Source organism: Pelophylax lessonae, assembly GCF_965119305.1.
Source record: "Pelophylax lessonae genome assembly, chromosome: 5".
NCBI classification, from domain to species: domain Eukaryota; kingdom Metazoa; phylum Chordata; class Amphibia; order Anura; family Ranidae; genus Pelophylax; species Pelophylax lessonae.
In genome coordinates this window covers 35,152,323-35,173,543 of record NC_138772.1, presented here as the reverse complement: position 1 = coordinate 35,173,543, position 21,221 = coordinate 35,152,323, and the positions used below count along the sequence as shown (strand labels likewise).

At 42.0% G+C, this 21,221-nt stretch overlaps 1 protein-coding gene across 1 annotated transcript in view; it reads right to left on the bottom strand.

Annotated features, from left to right (window-relative positions):
* Nucleotides 1-6,000: 6,000 nt before the first annotated feature.
* The window catches only part of LOC309556418 (uncharacterized protein), a gene marked incomplete at its 3' end in the record, with an annotated part of 185,571 nt that continues 170,350 nt past the window's right edge, over nucleotides 6,001-21,221 (bottom strand). The window contains exons 10-16 of the mRNA XM_082258884.1: nucleotides 19,023-19,154; nucleotides 18,679-18,742; nucleotides 14,804-14,856; nucleotides 12,396-12,469; nucleotides 11,364-11,427; nucleotides 8,488-8,571; nucleotides 6,001-6,050 (exon numbers count right to left, since the gene is read on the bottom strand). Of these exons, the coding sequence (XP_082115010.1) occupies nucleotides 6,001-6,050; nucleotides 8,488-8,571; nucleotides 11,364-11,427; nucleotides 12,396-12,469; nucleotides 14,804-14,856; nucleotides 18,679-18,742; nucleotides 19,023-19,154 (521 nt within the window). The remainder of the gene's footprint in view (nucleotides 6,051-8,487; nucleotides 8,572-11,363; nucleotides 11,428-12,395; nucleotides 12,470-14,803; nucleotides 14,857-18,678; nucleotides 18,743-19,022; nucleotides 19,155-21,221) is intronic.

Below are 21,221 nucleotides of genomic sequence, written 5' to 3'. Positions count from 1 at the left end.
GCACAAATTTTTGGTCACTGTTGCTTTTTTATCATTTTAAACTAGTCCGACATCAACAAGGCATTTTTGTCCACACAACTGCTGTTTTACCGGATATTTTCTCTCTTCTATTTCGTTCAGTGACGGACACCGCTCCAGAATCTTCTTAACCATTGGGTTATGCTGCCCCCATACAGGAGTAGGACACTAGGCAGGAAAAAGCTTTTCCATGCCTATGGGGCAGTCCCAGGGGATATACTCCCACACTCTGCTATAGGCATTCAGTTTTTTTATGCCTAGTCAGGAGTGGGAACCTACTTCCTTGCTGAAACCTCTGGTCCTAGCATTTTTTCTTTTTTTAATTGAAATTTTTCCTCATTATTTTCTGTTTCTGTGAGAACTACAATCACCTGCTGCACTGGGAGACAGACTGGATATTCTAGATCCTTTAGGTCTCCCCAGTCAGGCCAGCGAGCGCTTGCAGACCTCAGCTGAGCGCTAGGTAGCCGTGACAGTGGACGGGGGCTGGCCTGCAAGTTAAATGTCCTGCGAGGGTGCATAGATCTGGTCCCGGCGGGAGTCACAGCGTGCCTCTTGGCCCGCAGAACCCCCATTCCCATGGTGTGGTGGCGGTGCCCACCTGGTTCCATAGTGTGGTAAGTAGTGTCCCCCCTCTCCCTGGTGGTCTTTTGGGGTGGACGTGGACCCCTCCCTGGGATGGTTGGACCTCCAGGTTCCCTTCCCTTCCCCCCAGCCCCTCCAAATGGTCACTGACTGGGTTTTTCCTGGGGTGCAATGGGGAGTTGAGCAGGGTTCCCTGCCATCCTGGGGGTTGGTGACTGGGGCAGTGATGTCCTCAGGGCTCCCTCTGACGGTTGTTGGGCTGGGAGAGCAGATGTTTTACCATCCGTGGATACGCACCTCACACGGCCAAATCTGGCCTAAAAAAAATGGCCACCGCTTTGTGGCCTACTCGGCAGAACCTATGTGAGGCGGCCCCTGTGAGGATGGCTGAAGCCATTGCCTGCTGTGTGGGCATTCGCCTTTCCCTCTGCTGCCCTGGGTGGTCGGATTCGCTGAAGCTCGCGTCCTGGTGGGGGGGGGGGGCACCCTCAAAATTGAGGCCACGGACAAGTTGCATGCTGCAGTTGGGGGGTGGCCTCAGTCTGTCCAGCTGAAGCCCCCAACTCCCCCCTTAGGCATCTGCCGGACTGAGGATCCCTGCTATTTGTGGCTGGGCCCCCACAAAAATTTAGGCTGCGGCTTGCGGCCTGCTGGGCCATATGGTCAGCTTGGCACCTCCCTTGATCCAGTCAGCGCTGTGGGGGCGCTTCATTTTTAGTGACAGTCTTGTCGCCATTATTGTGTGAGAGGGGGTACCCTGCCTGCGCGTCCGCGTTACGGCGGGCAGTCCACCTCATCGGTCTTGGTACACCAATTGCTGGTGCCCCTTGGAGACTTCCTCACAGAGACGATCTATTGACCCAAGGGCCAATCTTCCATCCTGCTTTACAGTCACTGGCTTTAACGGCTTGGCTGTTGAAAGCCAGGTGCTGTAGGATAGAGGGTTGTCTGAAATGGTTATTCCCACGCTGGTAGGCTAGAAAATCTACCCCTAGGAAGATTCACCATTGCGCCTGGAAGACTTACATTGTGTGGTGTGAGTTTCTTGGGGGTCATCCCTGTTCCCTTTCGGTGGCTCAGATTTTGGCATACCTCCGAGGTGTTGAGCAGCGCCTGGCTTTGAGTATCGTCAAGGGCCAGGTTTTCAGTCTTGGCGGTCTTTTTTACTGTCCTTTTTGTTATGCATTCTTTGATTTGCGCCTTTATTCAGGGGGTTCGCCACTTGGCTCCCCCAGTATGGTCTCCGTTGACTGTGTGGGATCTCAATTTGGTGCTGTTGGTTCTCCAAGAACTGCCTTTCACAAATATTTGCTCCTTCTGCCTATGTTGTCCCAGAAGGTAGCCTTCTTGGTGGCTATTACTTCTGCATGCATACATTCTGCATTCCTTTCTTGGGTTGTTTCTGGTTTTCATCTGAATGAAGACATTGTTACCTTCCCTGTGTCCTAAGCCTAAACATCCTTGGGCGTTTGCCTTGCACTCTCTGAATGTTGGTCGGGCGCTCAGGGTGTACATTGTGGCAACCAAGTCGTTTAGGAAATTTGCCCGACTAATTGTCCTTAAGGATGGACCTCAAAGGGTTGGTTATGTCTGCCGCGACCAGATGGACAAGATAGACGGTGGTGCAGGCCTATTCAATCAAGGGTCAGCTTTCTCCGTTCCCTGTTAAGGCGCTTTCTACGTAGGGTGCTTTAGTGCCCCTTGGGCTTTCCGCCATCAGATGTCAGTGATACAGGTTTGCAAGACGGCAGTCTGGTCGTCTGTGCACTCTTTCACAAAATTTTATAAAGTTTATGTACTGGCATCTGTCGATGCTACTTTTGGCTGCAAGGTTTTGCAGGGCACTTGAAAGTACCTGGTCCTCCTGTGAGGGTGTATTGTTTTCAAGTGAGCTCCAGTTGTTTGTGGTTGAGCTCCATGTTACCTGGTTGGCTAGGTTTAGCCTTTTGGGATTTCTTTCTGCTGTGTTTTTCCCACCCCTCATGTTTAACACTGCTTTGGCACATCCCAATGGTTAAGAAGATTCTGGAGCTGTGTCTTGTCAATGAACAAAAGAGAAAATTGGATTTTTGTCTTACCATAAAATCTTTTACTCTGATGTTTATCGATGGATACAGCACCCACCTTTCTATTGAGTTGGGTTATTTTTGTTCTGACACTGCTTGCAAAAAAACTGAATCCCTAGAGCAGAGTGTGGGAGTATAGCCCCTGGGATTGCCCCATAGGCCTGCCTAGTGTCCTACTCCTGTAGGGGGCAGCATAACTCAATGGCTAGGAAGATTCTGTTGCTGTGTCCTCCCACACAGTGAGAAAACGCTTGTTTGGCACACATCTAACCCTTTGATTGTTTATGTTAACCCCTTTCCAGCCAGTGTCATTCGTACATTACCATATCTTTAGCGCTAATCACTGTATTAGTGTCACTGGTTCCCACAAAGTGTCCCGTAGTGTCCAATTTGTCTGCCGCAATATTACAGTCCCGCTCTAAGTCTCTGATCGCCACCGTTTCTAGTAAAAACAAAATATGTCCCCTGATTGAATTTTAAAAACCTGGTCACCTTACTCTGGACTAGTTATAGTATTACTATTCATACTGCCTTTAATTGCTTATATGCAATGTTCATTGCTGATTTATGTGTAGATTCCAGTCTAGTGGTACAGAACTTTAAATTACCTTGGCATAGTACTTACATACTGTCTAGTGAAGTGTGCATGAACCTGCCTTCTGTATGCTTATTTAGGCTCAATTCACCATTTATTCTAACTTGTACCAATACATTGAGTTCATTTAGCACCAAACAGTCTTGTGTCTATTTCCTGGTGCTAATTCACAGCTGTGTTAAAGGTGTCTATACTCGTGTTCTTATAAGTGTGTGTGTGTGTGTGTGTGTGTGTGTGTGTGTGTGTGTGTAGTCATCTTTGGAGTTGAGGCTGAAAATCCAAATTACTAAGCGTCTCCTGCAGGGGTAGCACTATATATATATATATATATATATATGTGTATTCATGAAATGCCATTGGGGAGGAGCCTGATCAGTCCCAAATTAATGCTGCAGAAGGGCAATGAAAGAGGCATAAAGAACTATCTTTAGCAAAAAGGAAACATAAGAAGTCCTGCAAGAGATGGTATGGCCCAACAAAGCCATGATCTCTACATCATTGCTTGGTACCGACATACACTATATTGTCAAACGTATTGGGATCTGGGATGCTTGCCTTTATACTCACATGAACTTTAATGGCATCCCAGTCTTAGTCCGTAGGGTTCAATATTTAGTTAGCCCACCCTTTGCAGCTATAACAGTTTCAACTCTTCTGGGAAGGCTGTCCACAAGGTTTAGGGCTTATTTTGCAGACTGCTGATGGTTACAAATGGCGGGTAATGCTGGGGGGTACTGCTAGTGGTTACTGCTGGCAGGTAGTGCTGGCCCATCAATGCAGCCTGATCAGTGCCCATCAATGCAGCCTCATCAGTGCCCATAAGCTCAGAATCACCAGTGTCCATAAATGCAGCCTGTTCAGTGCATGGGGATTAGAGAGAGGATAGCTGCCAGATTATACAGAGCGAAGATCTCCCGCTTACCTGGTACAGCCACCTCCATACAAAGTCCTGCCTCCTGGACTGGCTCCTATGACCAGTGTGCTGTCTATCATAGGAGCCAGGACAAAATTAGGGACATTTGGTCACCCTAGGCTAGTGGCCAATAGGTCCCACAGGCCATGGTCAGCTTCCAGAAGAAACAGAGCATGGCCAGCAGGACCCAAAAGTCCGCGGCCATCTCTCAGCTGGACCCACAGCCCGTGGGCCCAGCTGGCAGCTGGCCGCAGACCTGTGGGTCTTGCTGGTCGCTGGCTATGACCTTTGGGTCCTGCTGGCCACTGAGTCTGGGTCTTGCTGGTCACTGACCTGTGCGTCCAGTTGGCCGCTAGCCATGGCCTGTGGGTCTTGCTGGCCACTGACCTGTGGGTCTTGTTGGTCATCCACCTGTGGGTCCTGCTGGTCACTGATCAGATGGTCCTGCTATGACCTGTGATTCACAGGCCATGGCCAGCAGGACCCGTGGGCCATGGCCTACTGTGGGTCCTGCTGGCCCACAGGCCATAGCCAGCTTCCAGCAGGACCCACAGGGCAGTGGCCAACAGGCCGTGGCTAGCGGCCACCTGGACCCACAGCTTGTGGACAGCTCCCAGCGGGACCCACAGTTTTGAGGGCTATTTTGAGTTTACTGGGTGGGCACTGGGGCAGGGTAAATGGGGGGGGGGGGGTAGATGGGATGATCATAGGGGTCAGCTGGGGATGTAAAGGGTCTCTCACATCAGTGATGGCAGCTGCCAGCTCAGTTCCAGGTACTTTCACGGCCTCCTGCAGTCCTCGGGGGGGGGGGGTTGCTGCTCCTGTCCTGGGGTCAAAGACAGTTGCAGCCAGCAGCCCGTACAAGTCACATGCATCCTGACTCCCTGGCGTGCCCTTCCTCTGCATCCGGGAGTTGTAGTTTGCTAGATGCGCTGCTCTAAGTTCTCCACTCAGTTCGAGCTTGAGCACGCATGGACTACATGCATGGAATACAATAGTTGGCCGCTGTGCCCCTGGCCTGACTTCCTCCAAATAAAAAAGAAAACGACAGCGGGCAACCACTGGCCATTTTGAATATAAATTAGGGTGGCAATTTTTCCCCCAGGCAACCCAGCCCACCTCTGGTCTGGAGTTCCGTGGCCGGTGGGCCGCGTTGCCTGCGGTTCTGGGCCGTGTGTTGTACATGCCGGTTTTAAAGCTTGTCTGAGCTGTAAGAAAAATGAGGGCAGAGAGCTCAAACTTCACTCTGGACCACTATAAGCTTATTATAAAAAGGACCACTTTTATGTGAAAGAGGACTGCTTGCCCAGTAAGAAAATACCGGGGTTATGACAGCTGTTTGCTGCCATAACCCCGATATTTGACATCAAAGCACCAACGTAAAACTGCTGCGGGCGGTTCGGAAGTGGTTAAGATGTGACTTTTGAGAGTTTCCATTGCAGTCTGTGGCACTCAAGTCGCATCAAAGTATTGCAGGAACCTTTTTTAAGGTCGCTGTGACTTGTCATTTTTGGAAAGATTTGAGGGCTTCCATTGAAATACATAGGCCCGCGATTTGTCATGCGACTCTGGACACAAAGTGTGAATGGAGCCTCAGTCACTTATGAAACCATGAAAACACACACAAGATATCACAAACACTTAAATAACCCGGGTTGATTTATTTAAAAAAAGGTCAAGAAAACATGAACACAACTGAAAAACAATAGTCTCCCATCCTAAGTCATGAAATCTTCAGGTTAGCTGTGAAATTAAATACATTATTACTGACACATCCATAATATGAACATTTATTCTATCTATAAAACGTAGAGGAGAGGTCTCTACAGCTCGGTCTTCAGGAGGATCTTGGCCTTCTTCATGTTCTCATAAACTGAAAATAGAAAGGAGTCGTAATTAATATTGTGAAATAACAAACAAATAAAAACTTCAAGGATCAGTCCACTATAAAGTGATAACCAAGTTCTGGGTGGACCATGGCTAACCAATTGGCCCAGTGGTTTTCTATACCTCTTAAGCTTTGCAGCTGTCAGATCTTCCCAGTAAAGTTCCCAAATGAAGTGAACAGCCTGTGAGTGCACCCTTCTATGATAGTAGGTGGGCGGAGCTGGGAACCAAGGTGTAACTATTTTACTGCTAAAGTCTCTATGATATAGGTCAGTGGTCATCAAACTGCAGCCTGGGGGTTAGATGTGGCCCTTTGCTTGTCTTTATCCAGCCCTTGGGGCACTATTTCTTTCATTGGTGCCAACAATGGGTCACTATTCCTCTCAATGATACCAACGATGGGGCTCTATTCCTCCCAATGATACTAGACACTATTCTGCCAACTGATATCAAAGATGGGGCACTATTCCTCCCAATGATACTAACGATGGGGCACTATTCCTCCCAATGATACCAACGATGGGGCACTATTCCTCCCAATGATACCAATGATGGGGCACTATTCCTCCTAATAATACCAACAATGGGGCACTATTCCTCCCAATAATACCAACAATGGGGCACTATTCCTCCCAATTATACCAACAATGGGGCACTATTTCTCCTAATTATACTAGACACTATTCTGCCAACTGATACCAACGATGGGGCACTATTCCTCCCAATTATACCAACAATGGGCCACTATTCCTCCCAATTATACCAACAATGGGGCACTATTCCTCCTAATGATACCAACTATGGGGCTCTATTTCTCCCAAAGATACTAGACACTATTCTGCCAACTGATATCAAAGATGGGGCACTATTCCTCCCAATGATACCAACGATGGGGCCCTATTCCTCCCAATTATACCAACGATGGGGCCCTATTCCTCCCAATTATACCAACAATGGGGCACTATTCCTCCCAATTATACCAACAATGGGGCACTATTCCTCCCAATTATACCAACAATGGGGCACTATTCCTCTCATTGATACCAACGATGGGCCACTATTCCTCTCAATGATACCAACAATGGGCCACTATTCCTCCCAATCATACCAACAATGGGCCACTATTCCTCCCAATCATACCAACAATGGGGCACTATTCCTCCCAATGATACTAGACACTATTCTGCCAAATGATATCAAAGATGGGGCATTATTACTCCCAATAATACCAACGATGGGGCTCTATTCCTCCCAAAGATACTTGACACTATCCTGCCAACTGATATCAAAGATGGGGCACTATTCCTCCCAATGATACCAACGATGGGGCACTATTCCTCCCAATGATGCCAACGATGGGGCACTATTCCTCCCAATAATACCAACAATGGGGCACTATTCCTCCCAATAATACCAACAATGGGGCACTATTCCTCCCAATAATACCAACAATGGGGCACTATTCCTCCCAATAATACCAACAATGGGGCACTATTCCTCCCAATTATACCAACAATGGGGCACTATTTCTCCTAATTATACTAGACACTATTCTGCCAACTGATACCAACGATGGGGCACTATTCCTCCCAATTATACCAACAATGGGCCACTATTCCTCCCAATTATACCAACAATGGGGCACTATTCCTCCTAATGATACCAACTATGGGGCTCTATTTCTCCCAAAGATACTAGACACTATTCTGCAAACTGATATCAAAGATGGGGCACTATTCCTCCCAATGATACCAACGATGGGGCCCTATTCCTCCCAATGATACCAACGATGGGGCCCTATTCCTCCCAATGATACCAACGATGGGGCCCTATTCCTCCCAATGATACCAACAATGGGGCACTATTCCTCCCAATTATACCAACAATGGGGCACTATTCCTCCCAATTATACCAACAATGGGGCACTATTTCTCCCAATTGTACTAGACACTATTCTGCCAACTGATACCAACGATGGGGTACTATTCCTCCCAATGATACCAATGATGGGGCACTATTCCTCCCAATGACACCAACAATGGATCACTATTCCTCCCAATGATACCAACAATGGGGCACTATTCCTCCCACTGATACCAACGATGGGGCACTATTCCTACCCTAATACCAAATATGGAGATGTTTACTCCCACTGATGAAAGGAAAATCTTCCTTCCTACTGGCCACAGCCTGGCCCCCCTAAAGTCAGAAGGACAATAAACTGGCCCCTTATTTAGAAAGTTGGAGACCCTCTGCCATAGAACCACTTTATAGATTAAAAAAAGAACTGAAACAGAAAGTGGTCAAAATACTCCGCCAAAAATAACATTACAACTTTTTCATTACCAACTAACCCCCCACCCCCAACCACATGTCTTTCCATGGAGGAGACCAGGAAGGGCAAGGACCCCTTTTCCACTTACTCAGTTCGATGTCTTCAGGCTCGTAGGTGTAGCGGTGGTTGGAATATTTCCCGGGAATATCAGCTCTGACAACAAGGGAGGGATCTGGAGAACACAAAAGATACAAAAACAAGTTATTATAATACAAGAAGTCTCATGCTAGGATGGAAGAAATCATAATAAAGGGAACTGAGAACAATGTAAAACCATTTCCAGCAATGTTTGGATGCTGTGCCTGGGATCTTACATATCTATTGCACCATGGTAAGATATTCAATGATTAGAACTCATGTGCATATTGTGTACCTTGATTGTTTCACTGATTTCATAGTTTGTTACTGCAACACATGTTATGTGCATTAGTGCAGTGCAATTTATTTTGAATGACACCCCAAGGCAACACATCTCCAACGCATATGTGTAGTAGTGCACCACAACACACGTTAATGCACTACCATTTTAATAGGCTGACTTAATGCAATGCAGGTGAATGCACAAAAAAAAAAAAAAAACATACACACAATAACACACCGGGTTATTTACACTTTTCAGTGCTGCGATAGTGAGATTGACAATTACTATGTCGTGCAACACTGTATCCAAATAAGTTTTATATAATTTTTTAAACATATAAAGTAGTGGTGCATTAAAATTAAAATTCCGGTGCTGAGACGGAAAATTTAGGATGCACTTGGCCAGAAACCAAAACCGAAATTGACAGTTTTTTTAAAACCATTTTTTTTTAAATATATAATTAATGTGGCTGACGTTTTTGTATTGAAGTCAATGGGATGCGATTTTGCATTGAAGTCAATAGGGGGCGTTTTTGTATTGAAGTCAATAGGGGGCGTTTTTGTATTGAAATCAATAGGGATGCGATTTTTCATTGAAGTCAAGATAGTGTAATTTTGCATTGAAGTCAATAGGGGGCGTTGTTGCATTGAAGTCAACGGGACGTGATTTTACATTGTAGTCAATGGGACGCAATTTTGCATTGAAGTCAATAGGGGGCGTTTTTGCATTGAAGTCAAAAGGATGCAGCATGCCATTATCTGCACCTTTTTTTTCTTTTTCTATTGGCAAAAGGCTGATAACACTATTTTTGGCCAATATATCAATGCACCCCCCCCCCCCTCATAACATTGGTGGTCAGTGTGCCCCTTTAAGGTTCATATGCCCCCATGTGCCCCCTCACTGTGATCAGTGTGTCCCCCTTTTGTTGGTGGTCAGTGGGAGCAGTTGAGAAATAATGGCATTGCAAACGCATCCCACGTTTTGCTGCAATTCTAATCGCCCAGGTGTGAATGGAGCCCAAGAATTGCAATATAATAAATGTTTGCCTTGGGGTTTTATACCGCTTTAATGGGCACACTAGCTGCTTGTGCGTCATTTTTAAACGTCGCCCCAGAAATAGACTTCCGCCTTCCCTCTATTTCTTTCCCAGTATAGCGGTAGAGAAATGGCTAAAGAGAGGAGAGAGACGAGTTGTACTTTCCCGTTCATCTCTATGAAGCTTGTAGTGGTGGAAAACTGAATGTAAACAAAGCATAGCGGAAAACATTCAGGGTAAACAAAGCACAGCAGAGCGTGCAGTGTAAACAAAGCACAGCACAGAGCATGCAGTGTAAACAAAGCACAGCACAGAGCGTGCAGTGTAAACAAAGCACAGCAGAGCGTGCAGTGTAAACAAAGCACAGCACAGAGCATGCAGTGTACACGCAGTGCAGAGCATGCAGTGTAAACAAAGCCCAGCACAGTGCAGAGCATGTAGTGTAAATAAAGCACAGCGCAGAGCATGCTTTGTAAACAAATCCAAGCACAGCGCAGAGCATGCAGTGTAAATAAAGCAAATAAAGCTAAATAAAGTAAATAAAGCTCAGCACAGAGCAGGGCATGCAGGATAAACAAAGACTGGCGCAGTGCAGAGCATTCAGTGTAAACAAAGCCCAGCACAGTACAGAGCATGTAGTGTAAATAAAGCACAGCGCAGAGCATGCTTTGTAAACAAATCCAAGCACAGTGCAGAGCATGCAGTGTAAATAAAGCACAGCGCAGAGCATGCTTTGTAAACAAATCCCAGCACAGCGCAGAGCATGCAGTGTAAACAAAGCACAGCATAGAGCATGCAGTATAAACAAAGCACAGCACAGCGGAGAACATGCAGTGTAAACAAAGCACAGCGGAGAGCGTGCAGTGTAAACAAAGCACAGCAAAGAGCGTGCAGTGTAAACAAAGCCCAGCACACTGGGGAGCATGCAGTGTAAACAAACCCCAGCACAACGCAGAGTATGCAGTGTAAACAAAGCACAGCAGAGAGCATGCAGTGTAAACAAAGCCCAGCACAGAGAATGCAGTGTAAACAAAGCTCAGCACAGAGCAGGGCATGCAGGATAAACAAAGACTGGCGCAGTGCAGAGCATGCAGTGTAAACAAAGCCCAGCACAGTGCAGAGCATGCAGTGTAAACAAAGCCCAGCACAGTGCAGAGCATGCAGTGTAAACAAAGCCCAGCACAGTGCAGAGCATGCAGTGTAAACAAAGCCCAGCATAGCACAGAGCATGCAGTGTAAATGGAGCACAGCACAGAGAATACAGTGTAAACAAAGACTGTGTTGCATCAAACTGGCGGCCCTCCAGCTGTTACGGAACTACAAGTCCCATCATGCCTCTACCTGGTGGAGTCACACTTGTAACTGTCAGCCTTGCAATGACTCATGGGACTTGTAGTTCCGCAACAGCTGGAAGGTGGCCATTTTGACACCTGCGGGGGATGGGGGAACACAATGAGGGTTTTTTTTTTCCAAAAAAAGCTTTATTGAAAAATGAGTATTAAAGAATGATAAAATACAGGGTTTTTTTTTTACAATGTTACAATTGTACTACAACTAGAAAACTCACCAACAAATACAATCTTTGGCACGTACTGTCCATCCAGGAGCAGGTTTTTGTCTGTGGGGTCGTACTATAGGAAACACAATGGACAGATATTAATCATCCGTGACAATAAGTCTGGGTTTTCTATACCAGCCATTGTTGTCATTTTCTATATCTTCCAAAACCACATTCCCATAGAGGGGGATGGAGAGGAACCAGGGAAGGCAAAATATAAGGAGGGTAAACTACAACTTTATTAATACAAGGTGGGAGATCACCCAGAATTCATCACAGTCTGCTGGGTGCTATTCAATCCCCTTCCTTGGAAGGACAATGCAACAATCAATGTTTGATCAGTAGAATAGACTGCCCTATAGCTGACACCCCTGAGACTGGAACAGAGGTGCTACAACCTCATCCCATGGGAATTGTAACTGACCTACCCGGATGAATAGGAAACTTTATTCCTGCAAACAATGGCCACAAATCCAAACAATGACACTTGTGTCTGTGACTGCCCTCGTCTTCCCTGATCTTAGGGCTCATTCACATCGCTATGGGGTGTATATAAAAATATTGCAGAGCTATTCCTCCAGTAAAAAACTGCATTTGCATTCATACTGTGCAAACAGGGAAAAAATATTGTTAGGCAATTTTGTTCCCCAGGTTCATCATTAAGAATAGAATGAATCAGGCAAATACCACATTATGGCCACTAGATGGAGCTGATGATCATAGAAAATACTTATTTTATGATGATTTTCAGCTCCATTTATTGGGTACAAAGCCATATTTTCCTAGTTCATTTTATTATGTATATAGAGGATAAAATTTGACCTGGAGAGAATTTAGCCAAATAACATTTGATTTCGCCTCTACTTGCACACCACAAATATACATGCAGTTTCAGAGGGGAAACAATCTACTAAAAACTGCAATGATAATTTTGGGGGACCGGCCCTTTAATTGTACTTTATTGGGGCTCCCAATCGTGCTCTTACCCCCTCTACAGGACAGACAGAAGAAGACACACATCTGACGTCCCCCCATACTCACAATGACATTCAGGAGGATGAATTCTTCAGCTAATTTCTGGATTCCTTTGTGTTCAGCGAATGCTTTCTTCAGGGCTGCAGATCATAAAATGATTACAATGTTATGTCAGGTACAATGTATTATTTAATTACCATTCTGTAACATTATACACGGCGGTGCTGATCCAGGCACTCTGTGCTCCTTCCACTGTGGCGCACCACTCATCTATTTCTAATTAAATCCTGTATAATGCATTCCTTTTTTATTATCGCTGTTTGGGGAATAATCGAACTTACTAAAAATAGCCTAATGTTGGCTTAAAGGATATCTTTAATTGGGGATGGAGCGTCAAAAAGGTTAACCACTCCGCCCCACGTTAGGCTATATAGTGCTGTCTGTGTCCCCATAGGAGAGATTAACCCCTCTGCTTGTCCTGGTGACCCCGTTGATGGGGAATCCAAAATGTTACAGCTATCACCATTCTTGGTAAAAGGTACATCTGGAAGGAATGATCTGTTCTCACTTCCTATTGTGAAGGAAGTGGAGGCAAATCTCTCCAATGGGTTACAGACAGACAGACAGACAGAGAGGAATTAATAACTAAAGGAAAAAAATAATATATAAAAATGAAAAAAAAATAAAATAGAAAAAATAAATAAAAATGTAAAATAAAGAAATAAAAAAGAAAAATATAAATAAAAAATATAAATAAAAACCTAATGCTCCTTCGCAATTAGTAATCAAGGGCGGAATTGCCATGATTCTGACTGCGATTCCAAATCATGTGGCAAACGGAAAATTAGAAATAAAAAATATAAATACAAACCTAATGCTCCATATATAAATACAAACCTAATGCTCCTTTGCAATTAGGAATCAAGTGCAGAATTGCCATGATTCTGCCTGCGATTCAAAATCGTGTGGCAAAAGGAAAAGTATAAAAAAATATATTTAAATACAAATCTAATGCTCCATATATAAATAAAAACCTAATGCTTCTATGCAATTAGGAATCAAGGGTGGAATTGCCACAAATCTGCCTGCGATTTCAAATCATGTGGCAAAAGGAAATTTAGAAATAAAAAATATAAATACAAACCTAATGCTCCATATATAAATACAAACCTAATGCTCCTTTGCAATTAAGAATCAAGGGCGGAATTGCCACGATTCTGCCTGCGATTCCAAATCAAGTGGCAAAAGGAAAATTAGAAATAAAAATATATAAATAAAAACCTAATGCTCCTTTGCAATTAGGAATCAAGGGCAGAATTGCCATGATTCTGCCTGCGATTCCAAATCGCGTAACAATCGCTGCACAGCACGCAACACGTTTTTAGGTGCTGTTATCGTTTAACGCGATTCTTCCACGATTGTTGCTTGGCAAACATGGCAAAGCGTGCTTTTACAAAATGCACAAAGCTTGTCACCCAAAAAGGAGCAGGAGCATCTTCTTGGGCGGATTCCAAATCATGTGGCAATTCGCTGCACAACTCAGGACGCCATTATCCCTTAATGACACCCCAAATTAAATGTGATTCTGCCGCGATTCTTGCGTGGCAAACACCGTCTTTAAGAATCGCGCAAAGTTTATCGCCCAAAAAGGAGGAGGATCTTTTTCTTGAGTGACAAATATAGTGGTATCTCACCATTACAGAGTCTAGTGTCTAATTGCCAACATCCCAAAGGATCAAAACAAAGCTGATCTCCCCCTATAACTAGGGACTTTAGGGGGCAATAAAGACACCAATAAAGTACAAAGTTGTACATTTAATTAATCACATTAACAATATAGATAACATGTCATATACTGTAGACACAAATGCAAAAAATACTAAAAAATATATACATAAAAAAAAAAAAAAAAAAAAAAACCCACACACAATTCATATACATATAAAATGAAACATCTTGTTTTTTGAGGACAATGAAAGTGAACTTGTCTCCATAGTACCCAACACGTTTCAGGTTCATACGCTTCATCAGGGGTGTATCATAAGGAGATTGTGTGCGTTCATATGGTTTCTGTTCCTGTTTATTGCTGTAATGTGCGATTTTACAGTATGTGTACATTTATCCTTATCCTTTTCCTACAGAAACAATATGAACGCGCACAATCTCCTTTTGATACATCCCTGATGAAGGGTTTGAACCTAAAATGCGTTGGTTGCTATGGAGACAAGTGCACTTTCATTGTCCTCAAACATTTCAAAGTCTATCAGAAAAATATACTTTATTATACTTTGCTTACAAGGTGCATTGAACTGAGATTGATTAATGCAGGCTCAAGGCAAGAACGATGACAGAGATTGAATAGAATACCCTGTTGACATCAGAAATGCCAATTCATCAGCTATTTCTCTCACTCAGTGTTTGGAATTGGATGTGGCCATTTTACAGGCTTTCATCATTGAAAAGATATTACTTACCTTGTGAATGTGGACAGTCTTCTCTGTGGTTAATCACCATCAAAGGCTTGTTTCTGTAAAACGAGAACAATTCCCATTGCATAAATATTTATTGATATACAAAGTACTAGAATTAGAATAATTGTTCCGTTATTATTGTGTATAATATCGTACAACATGTGAAAAGCTGGAATTGTTTTACATTGTATTTAAATAATATAAGAATGCATTATACTGGTAATTTTCAATGCAATACTAGCCAATGGTGTCATAGTGATGGGGTGTAAAAAGGAGTCATTAGTCCTTCATTAGAAAATGGTAACATACAAAAGAAGCTCCTTAAAATCAGCTTCTCCAAATCATTAGTATTCAGTGCCCCCCCCCCCCCCAGCCCTTTCAATGATGCCTCAATTATTGGTGGTCAGTGGGGTGGGATTTTAAAACTCCTACCCCCAACCCTGCAATCATTGGTGGCCAGCAGTACTTTAAACCCCCTCCCCAAAACAGTCCCACACTCATTGGTGGTCAGTGGCCTTTCCCATGTCGGTGACAATGGCCTTCAAGACCAACAGAGGGATGAATCTACCCAACCAGGACACAGACAGTTATTAAAAGTTTACAGGAGGTCGAATTCTTCCCTTCTCCATCCAAAGATAAAAGTAGAATGTTTTCCTTTACATAAACATTAAAATGGCAAAAAAAAAAATAAAAATAAAATTGATCTCTTCAATTTTAAATTTTGCAAGGATTTTTTATCAAATTGCATTTTGCATTTTACCTGCATCTGCCCTGTTGGTACTAACACTAGCTATGCCATTGTGCTACCTAAACTTTAAGGGGAGTCTATTTATAACCCGGTGGATGAGACTTTTAACAACCATTCTCTGAATGGAGAATCAGTCTCCGTTCACATTAGTGGGATGTCAGACATCACATGTGATTTGGAGCGCACTGCTTGGAAAATCCCATGCGATATCTGTGCCATGCAATTCAGCCATGCAGATTGTATGGCTGAATTTGCATCGCATTCGGACACAACACACACAGGACCCTTTTTTTGGGTCTGCAGCAGAATCGAATCACATGGTGGTTCACACCTATGCGATCCGATTCATGTCCGAACTGACATTTCTCATTGCGATATGCGAACTGATCTGGGGGTGTCGTTAACATTGTATTGACACATTCAGCGATTCGCATATGGCAGTGTGAATGGCCTGCGAATCAGGTGCGATGCGGGAACCCGCAGTGGATTCGCAGGGTTCCTGTATTGCATATATGTGAACCGGCACTCAATCGCTGCCATTTAAAAAAAAAAGGACCTGGAAGATATACTTGCTAAGAATATTTGCTGAATGTCAGATTCTCTGCCCCAAGTTTTAAATGGGAAGGTCTTTTCTTTTTCTTTTTCTTTTTTTTTATTCTTTATTTAATCATGGAATTCAGCAGAGCAATAAAAACAGTCAGCACATATTACATTACCAGGTAACATTTTCTTGAGTGGGAACCAATCAGTACAGGAAAAAAGATAGGTAAGGTACATCCATCCCAACAGGATATACATGTATACAGGAAAAAATTACAAAAGAAAAACATATGTCTTGGTAAATGCATTAGACTGCATGACCCAGCAAAGAGTTGCTGGAAATTAGCATAAAAATGTTGAATTCCACCATATTTTGTTTGTTTTTCAAGAGAAGGTCTTTTTGCTATTACATAATCATGGACACAATTTTTCTATCCCTGCAATACTACTGACAGTATATCCCAAAAAGATTAATGTCTTTTTGGCAGGGCAGTAAACCAAAGACACTGCCGGGAAGGCCAGAAAATCCATCTCTAGAAATCTAAGGAGGAGTCCTGGATATTGCCATGATAGTAATGGAGCAAAAATAATTTTCTATGGCAAATTAAAATGGAAATGTCATACCTTATTGATAAAAAAAAAATAATAATAATACATTTGATAATAAAAAAAATAGATATTTATTATAATAAAATAGCAAAAGGATTTTTGTAGCAAATTTATATTCCCCATTTTTTGTCCAAAAGTTGTTTTTTTCTTCCACTTAGGGGTTAATTCTGGGTTTTATTTGCAATGGAAATAATGACTTTTTGTTTCAATGCAATACTATAATCTAACACAAGATGGCAACCTAGGTCCTCTAAATACCAATAGATTGAATTGCCCTGTGACTGAATTGACATGATAGTAGAGGAGCAAAAATAATTTTCTATGGCAAATTAAAATGTAAATGTCATATCTATTGATAAAAAACAAATACATTTGATGATAAAAAATAGATATTTATTCTAATAAAATAGCAAAATGATTTGTGTTGCAAATTTATATTCCCCATTTTTTGTCCAAAAGTCTGTTTTTTCTTCCACTTAGGGGTTAATTCTGTGTTTTATTTGCTATGGAAATCATGACTTTTTGTTTCAATGCAATACTATAATCTAACACAAGATGGCAGCCTACGTCTTCTAAATACCAATAGATTGAATAGCCCTGTGACTGAATTGACATGATAGTAAAGGAGCAAAAATAATTTTCTATGGCAAATTAAAATGTAAATGTCATATCTTATTGATAAAAAAAAAAATAAATTTGATGATAAAAAATAGATATTTATTCTAATAAAATAGCAAAATGACTTTTGTAGCAAATTTATATTCCCCATTTTTTGTCCAAAAGTCAGTTTTTTCTTCCACTTAGGGGTTAATTCTGCGTTTTATTTGCTATGAAAATCATTACTTTTTGTTTCAATGCAATACTATCATATAACATAAGATGGCAGCCTAGGTCCTCTAAATACCAAAAGATTGAACTGCCCTGTGACTGAATTGACATGATAGTAAAGGAGCAAAAATAATTTTCTGTGGCAAATTAAAATGTAAATGTCATACCTTATTGATAATATATATATATATATATATATATATATATATATATATATATATATACATTTGATGATAAAAAATAGATATTTATTCTAATAAAATAGCAAAATGATTTGTGTTGCAAATTTATATTCCCCATTTTTTGTCCAAAAGTCTGTTTTTTCTTCCACTTAGGGGTTAATTCTGTGTTTTATTTGCTATGGAAATCATGACTTTTTGTTTCAATGCAATACTATAATCTAACACAAGATGGCAGCCTACGTCTTCTAAATACCAATAGATTGAATAGCCCTGTGACTGAATTGACATGATAGTAAAGGAGCAAAAATAATTTTCTATGGCAAATTAAAATGTAAATGTCATATCTTATTGATAAAAAAAAAATAAATTTGATGATAAAAAATAGATATTTATTCTAATAAAATAGCAAAATGACTTTTGTAGCAAATTTATATTCCCCATTTTTTGTCCAAAAGTCAGTTTTTTCTTCCACTTAGGGGTTAATTCTGCGTTTTATTTGCTATGAAAATCATTACTTTTTGTTTCAATGCAATACTATCATATAACATAAGATGGCAGCCTAGGTCCTCTAAATACCAAAAGATTGAACTGCCCTGTGACTGAATTGACATGATAGTAAAGGAGCAAAAATAATTTTCTATGGCAAATTAAAATGTAAATGTCATACCTTATTGATAATATATATATATATATATATATATATATATATATATATATATATATATATATATACATTTGATGATAAAAAAATAGATATTTATTCTAATAAAATAGCAAAATGATTTGTGTAGCACATTTATGTTCACCATTTTTGGCCAAAAGTCTGTTTTTTCTTCCACTTAGGGGTTAATTCTGGGTTTTATTTGCTATGGAAATGATGACTTTTTGTTTCAATGCAATACTATAATCTAACACAAGATGGCAGCCTAGGTCCTCTAAATACCAAAAGATTGAATTGCCCTGTGACTGACCCTGTCTTGGCTTTGAATAAGGCTTCCTCATAGGTCTGCACCCAGTCCAGTTGGTCACCCCACCCTGCATAGAAAGAACACAAATAATAATGAGACAATGACATTTTAGTTTTATATTTGCTGTACATGAAGGCAAACTTTGCAAAGAACAGGCACCGTGCTCCTAAGGTAATCAGCATAGTATTGTAAATCACAACTAGGAAAAACACACAGACAAGAACCAGGAACAAGGATGTGAAGGACAGAAGACACACCCAGGGTGACGAGGAGTGCCCTGAACTCTGAGAAGTTGCAGAACAACTTTTTTATGTGTTTTAATAAGTTTTGCTTCGTTCTGTTCTTACCTCTGGATAATGTTTGAGGCCGATCAGGCCTTGGAGTAGCTTTGTCTTTTGGAGAGGCATCTTTGGCCAGAGACAATGAGGTAGCCACAAGCAAAATAAATACTGATTTGACTATGGAATCCATGTTGGGTGCTAAAATAAAAGAAAAAAAAATGAAATGTATAGCATAGTTTGAATTTCCTATCTATGATGGTTGAGAACAAGATTGTGGAATTCTCTACCACAAGAGGTGGTTTCTGCGGGTAGTATGGTGGCTTTCAAAAGACTCTTAGACTTACATCTCAAGGATCAGAACATTCAGGGCTATGTGAGATGATTACAGCAACACACACCTACACAGGTTGAACTGGATGGACTATTGTCTTTATTCAACCTCACCTACTATGTAACTATGTAACTACGTAACAAATCCTGACGATAAAACCTTATACACAGTAAAAAGGGACCACCATGGAAGTTGACGATAAGTCAGCGCTACTACAGTGAAAGCCACATTCTTCGTGGTCTTATGACTGATTGGCTTCCCCTCTGCACTTTGACCACAGGGGGGGGGCGCTTTCTCTGCACCACCACCATTTGTTGAGGGCCTTGTAGTGTTTTAATGAATACAAGGCATTCTCTGATTGGACGAAGTGGCGTTTGTGACATTACCGGCCCTCTTCTCCAACCTTGCCCAATCAGATGACTTTGCATTCATTTAAATCAGGGTTCCTCAAACTACGGCCCTCCAACTGTTGCAGAACTACACATCCCATGAGGTATTGTAAAACTCTGACATTCACAGACATGGCAAGGCATGGTGGGAATTGTAGTTCCTGAACAACTGGAGGGCCATAGTTTGAAGACCCCTAATTTAAATAAATGCGAAGTGTGAAGCAGGTGCCCCCCGGTGGTCAGTGTGGAGAAAGGCAGCCTCTCATGCAGGACTCTCAAGATTTTGCCTATTAGTGTTGTAGCACCAACTACTACAGTGATTGTCAGTTGCCCAAGCAGCTCATCAGGCATGAGATAGGCCTACTTACATTGTGCCAAGCTGGACCAAGGTAAGTATGCAATACAAATAATTGTGAGAGTTCAGCTTTCATTTTTTCATTTTTTTAAAATTTGTTCTGAACAGCTTAGGGTAGCGGCTAGACATTGAAGACTAGACATTAAACCAAATGCAGATTATTTACAATCTTTATTTATTTATTATTACTTATTTATTTATTTATTATTTATTTATTGTTTATTTATTATTTATTATTACTTATTTATTTATCTATTATTTATTTATTATTTATTTATTATTACGTATTTATTTATTATTTAATTATTTGCTAACAATCCTTGTCTGCACACACAATTCAGGTGCAGGAAAATGTATACAACTAAAAGTTGCACATAGTGGACACATGATATGTGTAATAACTGTACACTAACTATGATAAATGTATTTGCATCATCAGAAACATTATATAGGTTATAGCAGGAATTCAATATAAAAGACATTGTAGATTTTCTGGGGTTGGTATAGATAAGAAAGGGTAGTGTCGGCATGTTTGTTTCAGACTTTCTCATGTCTGACTGGTGATATGTGCTATAAATTCTTCTTAATTATTAACTATGAACGTCACAGGCTGGTGATCTCTAGAATACGACTCAGGATAATTAATGGCTCAAACCCAAATGTCTTAGCTTTAGGTGTTCTTCAAAAGCATTATTTGTAATCCATTTTCAGTACTGCACAGCGAAACCATCTGATGTTAAGAAGGGGCTCCCACCATCCCCGTGCTGGGTTCCTGGGTCTGCTCACCTGCTGTGCCCATTATGGGGGGTCCCCACTATTACCGTGCTGAGTTCCTGGGTCTGTACATCTGCTGTGCCCATTATGAGGGGTCCCCACTATCCCTGTGCTGGGTTCCCGGGTCTGTACACCTGCTGTGCCCATTATGAGGGGTTTTTCCACCATCCCTGTACTTGATGAGTCCCGGGACTGTACATCTGCTGTACCCATTATGAGGGGTTCCCACCATCCCCGTGCTGAGTTCCCGGGTCTGTACACCTGCTATGCCCATTATGAGAGGTTCCCACCATCCCTGTGCTGAGTTCCCAGGTCTGCTCACCTGCTGTGCCCATTATGAGGGGTTGCCACCACCCCTGTGCTGAGTTCCTGGGTCTGTACACCTACTGTGATCATTATGAGGAGTTCAAACCATC